Source organism: Taudactylus pleione, unplaced genomic scaffold (assembly GCF_031769625.1).
Source record: "Taudactylus pleione unplaced genomic scaffold, aTauple2 ptg001431l, whole genome shotgun sequence".
NCBI classification, from domain to species: Eukaryota; Metazoa; Chordata; class Amphibia; order Anura; family Myobatrachidae; genus Taudactylus; species Taudactylus pleione.
In genome coordinates this window covers 805,377-813,406 of record NW_028285830.1, presented here as the reverse complement: position 1 = coordinate 813,406, position 8,030 = coordinate 805,377, and the positions used below count along the sequence as shown (strand labels likewise).

The 8,030-nt window shown below is 50.1% G+C and overlaps 1 protein-coding gene across 1 annotated transcript in view; it reads left to right on the top strand.

Moving 5' to 3' along the window:
- Positions 1–408: 408 nt before the first annotated feature.
- The window catches only part of BCL10 (BCL10 immune signaling adaptor), a 32,647-nt gene continuing 25,025 nt past the window's right edge, over positions 409–8,030 (top strand). The window contains exon 1 of the mRNA XM_088463703.1: positions 409–741. Coding sequence (XP_088319829.1) covers positions 691–741 — 51 coding nt within the window. The 5' untranslated portion in view covers positions 409–690. The remainder of the gene's footprint in view (positions 742–8,030) is intronic.

Sequence of the window (8,030 nt, the reverse complement as noted above, 5' to 3'; positions counted from 1 at the left end):
CAGGTAGTCAGATCTGCAGACATATCACTCTGGTATAAAGCTCTGCAGCGGCAGGCAGTCAGATGATCTGCAGACATATTACTCTGGTATAAAGCTCAGCAGCGGCAGGCAGTCAGATCTGCAGACATATCACTCTGGTATAAAGCTCTGCAGCAGCAGGCAGTCAGATGATCTGCAGACATATCACTCTGGTATAAAGCTCTGCAGCGGCAGGCAGTCAGATGATCTGCAGACACATCACTCTGGTATAAAGCTCAGCAGCGGCAGGCAGTCAGATGATCTGCAGACACATGCCTGTGGTGTAAAGCTCTGCAGAAGCAGCAGTCAGATCTGCACGTGATAGGAATGCAGGAAATGTGAGTGAACAGGTCAGATAGAAGCAATAAGGAAGCAGAGAGTACAGTAACAGTGACAGGAAGCACACAGTGTGTGTGTGTGTGTGTGTGTGTGTGTGTGTGTGTGTGTGTGTGTGTGTGTGTGTGTGTGTGTGTGTGTGTGTGTGTGTGTGTGTGTGTGTGACAGGAAGCGCTGTGTATGGGAGACGGGTGTCGTTAGCAGAGGAAGCCCAGAGAGTTTGTTAATGAAAGCCAGGCCAGACGTTGGCACCTGTATTTCCTCTGCTCACCTGGGCGCTTGCACCTTTCCCCTCTGCTGTGACACCCTGAGGGGGGGGCCCCGGGTACGGCCAAGATGACTCCCCTCAAACTGAATGAAGAGGAAATGGCAGATATTAAGAGAGATGTAAGTAACAGAATGTCGCACTCATAGCGGGAGATGATTTGGGGATTTGGTGGGTGAAGCATTGTGTTGTTACTGATTTACCATCCTGCGAAGTCGTTGTGCCACAGGCAGGCCAAGGCTGACTAAGGGTATTTATCATTAAATATGTGCCGCATATTCCCAGAAAACACCTCCATTTCCGATAGTAGCTGCAGCCCCCACAGCTTTCTATGGGGGTTGCTAAGATGCCAGAATATGGCGCTCACAGCTAACGCCATCAGAAGATGGCGTCGTGATGCTGTAGCCTATAAGCTACTCTACGCAAAATTTACCAGGAGAGGAGGAACCCACCCCGGTAATGGGCAGGAGTTTCTGTCCCTGCATGTACTATTTCATACATTCCAGCTGAATAATCACCCACTGCCCACATGGCATTATGTGACTATTGATACATGGGCCCCTAATGCCAATAAAATGTCACCATCTCTGTGAGTGTCATCTGTACACTACAGTCTGCTCTCTCTGTGTATTGGTCTCTGCAGACCATAGGAGGGGAAAGAGTGAGGGTACTGTCCTGTTACAAATGCATGTTGGGCAATGCACCACAAGCAGGGCCCTGGCACTATGCCCGCCTAGATATAAGTCTGGTGTGGGTGGGTGAACCTAGAGAGTCAGGGGCAGAGTAGTCCCCTGAAAAAGAGCATATGATATGAAAGGACTGCTCTGAATGGTGTAGGTGCAGCATAGGATGGCGAGGGGTGAGCGGGGGGTGGTAGATCCTAATGCCAGCAGCACAGAGCAAGGAGCGGGTGAGCCTTAGTGGAAAGAGCGGGTCAGAACCTTGGAGACATTGGGCCCGATTCAGATGCTGTGCGGATGTACGCAAACACTGGGACGTGTACCCAGATGCTGTGCGGAAGTACGCAAACACTGGGACGTGTACGCAGATGCTGTGCGGAAGTACGCAAACACTGGGACGTGTACGCAGATGCTGTGCGGAAGTACGCAAACACTGGGATGTGTACTCAGATGCTGTGCGGAAGTACGCAAACACTGGGATGTGTACTCAGATGCTGTGCGGAAGTACGCAAACACTGGGATGTGTACGCAGATGCTGTGCGGAAGTACGCAAACACTGGGATGTGTACGCAGATGCTGTGCGGAAGTACGCAAACACTGGGATGTGTACGCAGATGCTGTGCGGAAGTACGCAAACACTGGGACGTGTACTCAGATGCTGTGCGGAAGTACGCAAACACTGGGACGTGTACGCAGATGCTGTGCGGAAGTACGCAAACACTGGGACGTGTACGCAGATGCTGTGCGGAAGTACGCAAACACTGGGACGTGTACTCAGCTGCTGGGCGGAAGTATGCAAACACTGGGATGTGTACGCAGATGCTGTGCGGAAGTACGCAAACACTGTGATGTGTACGCAGATGCTGTGCGGAAGTACGCAAACACTGGGACGTGTACTCAGATGCTGTGCGGAAGTACGCAAACACTGGGATGTGTACGCAGATGCTGTGCGGAAGTACGCAAACACTGGGACGTGTACGCAGATGCTGTGCGGAAGTATGCAAACACTGGGATGTGTACGCAGATGCTGTGCGGAAGTACGCAAACACTGTGATGTGTACGCAGATGCTGTGCGGAAGTACGCAAACTCTGGGATGTGTACGCAGATGCTGTGCGGAAGTACGCAAACACTGGGACGTGTACACAGATGCTGTGCGGAAGTACGCAAACACTGGGACGTGTACGCAGATGCTGTGCGGAAGTACGCAAACACTGGGACGTGTACTCAGCTGCTGGGCGGAAGTATGCAAACACTGGGATGTGTACGCAGATGCTGTGCGGAAGTACGCAAACACTGGGATGTGTACTCAGCTGCTGGGCGGAAGTATGCAAACACTGGGATGTGTACGCAGATGCTGTGCGGAAGTACGCAAACACTGGGATGTGTACGCAGATGCTGTGCGGAAGTACGCAAACACTGGGACGTGTACTCAGATGCTGTGCGGAAGTACGCAAACACTGGGATGTGTACGCAGATGCTGTGCGGAAGTACGCAAACACTGGGACGTGTACGCAGATGCTGTGCGGAAGTATGCAAACACTGGGATGTGTACGCAGATGCTGTGCGGAAGTACGCAAACACTGGGATGTGTACGCAGATGCTGTGCGGAAGTACGCAAACACTGGGACGTGTACGCAGATGCTGGGATTTGTATTGAGACGTCCACAGACAGCATCCCGAATCCATGTGGCTGTATAGAAGAACGCAGCATCGGCTACAGATCCTTCAATGATCAACCTTCTGAGTAACCCTACAGTCGCGCAGAATGGCCGCAAGTACTGAGACACAGCAGCCATTTTCTTGCATACAGGATTGTAGACACACGTGAGACGCCCCAAAAACAGTCAATACACACCGGCGGTTTTTGTAGCCAGTCTTCGTTATCTCCCCCAAACGCTCACTGACTGAATCACACTGCGCTAAAAAAGTCACTGCAAACGACTATGGTAATGTACCTCGACGCATGTACAGAGCAACTTAGACGCATGAGCAGTTTACAGCTAATTGCTCAGCTGCATTTAGGCATAGTCCCAGTCCCACAGCGCTGAGACGCGTTCAAATGTATCCGTGCCAGACTTTATGTTATCTCTCTGTGCGCTGCACCAGGGACGAGCCCCAGGCTGCAGTGCTCAGTGCCCTAATCTGGGGACTAGGAGCTTAGGGCCTGTGATCGGATGGCCTCAGCCCGACTCCCAATCACAGATTGGGGTTTTGATCCCCACTGGGTCTCGGGGTATCAGGGATTCCCGCTTACCGTGAATGACTAGCTGTCTCCTATCTCAGGCACCTGGAACCGCTTCTGTTGCGTATGCGTCGACAAACTGCGGCCACACCCCCTGATTGGTGTCTGCTGATTCCTCCTGATCCCTCGCAATGGACCAGGCTCTGCACGGTAGCTGGCAGAGGGCTTGAACTTTGGAGACGCTGAGCTCTTACCCAGAACAGCCGGAGAACGGAATAGCGTTTTGCGCAATTCTGTTGGTCGCAGGATGCAGATGCAGTCGTAAGGCAAAGATTTCTATTGCTCACAGTCTTGAAAAAGACCCTTCCCCTAGCTTTAAGAGGTATAGCATGCAGGAGCCTTGATCTTCAAAAGATACACAAAGATACACAAAGATACACACGTATATGGCTCACAGACCCTCTTTTTATATCATTCCTACACACAACATCACAGGGGGGCAAATCCGCCCCGTGTTCCTTTCAACCAATCATGCGGTGTCACCAAATATATTTAACCACATCTTACATTTCAAAGTAGTCACCCAATTTCCTCCTGTCTCATCTAACACCTAAAAGCAGTAGCTTCCTAACCACACTGATTTATCATCCAGTATAACGGTCTCCTAACCTGATGAGATAACATCTCACAGGACATGGTACATTACATGGTACACCAAGGCACACATGGACAATTCTTACTTTGCATTTCAAAGAAAAGTCTTGTCCAGTTTACCCATCAAACCACTTCCTATGCAAAGATGTCTAAAGAGCACTCTGTCTACCTTTTAAAACAAAGGCCCTCACTCAGAGCCACTCGCAAGCGGGCGCACGTACGTTAGGCGTACGTACAAAAATATTTAAATTCAAGGGCTCGCTCGTATTTTCGATCGCATCTAAAAATCCTCCCCAAACTCTGACGACCCCTCCTCTAACTAACGAGCGTGCGAAATAGCGAGCGTACATCCCCGAAATGGCTTGAAGGGAACGCACGCACAAGTATAAACCGGAAGAGGCCATGTCAGATGTCGAATACCTGCTCCTTTATTCTGCCTACCTCCATCAATCGTATCATGCCAATCAATGTATCAATTAGCTTAACGTTTTTATTTTTTTGATGTATGTTTATGTCAACAGTTATGTTGGGCCAATTTGTTTGATTTGGGAACATATCTTTGGGCAAAAAAGATGTCCCCAAAATTTTTAAAATAAGTTTTTTTGTTTGAGCAATAAATTGGAAATTAAACAATGACATTGGATTGTGAAATTATTGTACAAATGGGTTACATTTAATCCTGGGCCAAAAGGCAAAAACTCGGCCAAAAAAAAAAAAAAAAAGGGCTCTTTAGGGAACGTTTAAAAATTCATATAATTCGGCAAATTCAAGAGGCACAAATAAAATGGTGCGAAACTGAAAACATGATGACATTATTGTTACAATAGGCCCTAACCACCAAATTGCTGCCCAAATAAACCCCCCCAAATGTACGCAAATTGACTGTGTCATCCTGACATTAGCAGCTCTGATTTCCACCTGCGTACGGTTTGTGCTATCCCAAAAAACTGATTTCCAAACACATACCAAGCCGGTTCTCAATCCAACACTAATTGCTTTTCTTCCTTCCCGCGATTAATCGCAACAACATTGTGGAGTCCCGGGACGGAGGAGAAGGCCATCGCCAATGTGGTCGAGTAATCCAGACCCTAAGCTGTGCGAGCATTTGGAAGGGAAAGAGGATCATCCAGTGACGTAGGAGTCGGTCCGTACACATTTTACGCTCGCATCTGCTAATGTATGTACGCCCCAAAAACGCCTCGCCACGCCTGCGTTTTTCCATCTCCACCCTCGTCAACACCCTAAAACGCCCTGTTCTGTCAATCACATTTGACATGTCACTTCCTGTACGCTATTTTAGGAACGAGTCCCAAAAAACTCGCAATCTGCAGTATGCACATGCGCAGTGTAACACCGACGCATGCGCGGTTATTCAACATCGGAACGCAACGAGCGTACTGCTGTTAACGAGTGGCTCTGAATGAGGGCCAAAATACCTTATACCTTCCTCATAAGTGCACAGTCTGTACATTCAAACCTGTCATAGGCTATTATATATACTCTGCTTTATACACCGATGCACTGCTCTACCGCAATATATATGTATATTAATACACTTTATTCTAAACCATGTGCAGTGTTTGTGCTTTTATACTGGGTCTACGCTGGGACTTTAACTCTTTCAGTGCTGGTGATACTGGAAGCTGTTCAAATATGGTCCCGCAGCACCGGAGTTAACCCTTTTAGTGCCGCAGTGAATATTTTACCCACGTGTGGCCGGTCTCCTGATTCAGCAAGGATCGCAGACGCGATCGCGTATGCAGTGGGCCAATTGTTACACACTTCACATGCATCAAAGCCGCAGTGTATGCGAGCGCTCCACTGCGATCAGGACTGTGATTGCAGTGGCTACATGGACCCATTGCAGAGTGATTGACAGGAAGTACCATTTGTGGGTGATGATGGGGGGGAGGGGGGTCGGAGAAACACAGGCATGCCAGTGCGTTTGAACGCCGTTACAGGGGCGCCCATAATTAAGCCCCTGTGACGGCATACACAGCCTGAGCTCTAGATGCCGAAGTTTAGCAGTTTGGGAGTGAGGTCAGATCAACCACAACTGTGCGTATGGGTCCGATGTTACCGATGTTTTATTTATACGTTGCACTAACCTTTTTCCCTGGAGGTCCAGGGGATCTGAAGCACTCTGTGGGCTGCTGGATTTCCCTGTCCCCCCTGCCAGGGAATCGGAGTGTGTACCTCTGCAGCCTCATGCCTGACAGTGACATGAGAAGGAGAAGAGATTGCTGTCAAACTCAGTCAGCTGATTGTTTTCTGGGAGCTCCTAAGAGCTCACACTCGGCAGTCAGGACCCCTCTGCAAGGGGGATCTTGCCTGCCTTTTCCTGGAGCTCAGATTCAGTTAGAGGAGGTACCCTGGAAGGTCCCCTGGAAGAATCCTGGAAGTAAGTTTTGGAGGGAACCATCCCTATCTCTTAGATGTGCCGGCACCTGGGTGTTGACTAGCAGCCCAGGTGGGCTCAGTCACAGAGAAGTGACAACTCCCCTCTGTCTATAAGGGGCAATGTTAATTGTGTGCATGCAGAATGCACTTAGCTTAACTGGTTAAGGGACCCAGGGCGATCTTAACCCCGGTGGTATTGTGAATTGGGACCAGACAAAAGATGAGTCTGCGTGCTCTGAACATGTGTATCTTTTTGGCACATCAAGAAGGGATGAACTTCTGTAACATATGTCTGCTGTGATTTACCCTTAGGGGAATGATCTTTTTTAAGACATTGAGCAATAAGCATCTTGCCTTTAAGCCAACTGCATCTGTATTCTATGACCACCAGATTAGAGCAAACTGCTATTCCGTTTACCAGCTGTTCTGGATTGAGCCCAGTGTCTCCGCCTCGAGATTAGAAGACGTGTACCCGGGTTGAGGAGGGAGCAGGAGATGAGGGGCCTGGATTAGTGTCTTCCTCATCCACCAGTACCAGATGTTGGCGAGACCTGACCAAAGGCGCAGAGTCTAACTTACTGGGAGGTGTTCACCCCTCCAAGTGAGATTTGGGCTTAAGCTGTAACCAGTAGGCAGGTCGCGGCCCTTTGGTCAGGTATCTGGTACAAGTGGGAAAAAATGGAATAACACTACCACAGGGCAAGCACAGGATAAACATATTGAAGGATTGTACTGAAGTGATGGACAGAGAATGCACTTAGTGGTTTCAGTCGCTATGCTGGCACAGGCAGGGGCGCTGAGAGGGGGGGGAGCGGATACAGATTACCTGGGTCCAGGCTTCCTGAGGGGCCCAGCGGGGGCCCGAGTCAGACGCCGCCCCCCCTCCCTCACAGCAGCCCAGCACACAGCGTGTGCTGAGCTGCAGTTGGAGACTGCTCGTGGCAGCAGCCACAGCAGTCTGCTATGCCTGTGCGGGGGAGCAATCACACTGATCGCGCCCCCCCTGGCTCAGAGCGCTCCCCTCCCCGGCGCGCGGCGCTGCAAATCTTTTTTATTTATTTTTTTCGGCAAGGGGGCTTGGCCACGCCTCCCGAGATTAGGTCATGCCCCCTATTACCGGGGCCCACCTTGGCTCTTGGCGGCCCTGGGCACAGGAGATGGTATAATGAGCGGGTACTTGGATGATGTACTAAGGCCCTGATTCAGAGCCGGACGCTCTGAAAAAGCGCTCGTTCTGAATCAGGGCCTTTTTTTTATTTATTTTTTAATTTTTGGAGCCGGCCAGCTTTTGCGAGTGGCCAGGTGATGGTCACGATGGTCGCGACCATCGGGCTTGCGACGAGACCCTTGTGGTAGGGTCTCGTTCCTGCAAGCCCCAGTGAGCTTCCTGCTCTCATAGACCAGGAAGCTCACTACTGATATCACTATCACTCGTGATGTCAGTAGGGCCATCCCCAAATGGCAGGTGTTCCTTCGGGAACGCCTCCGTTTGGC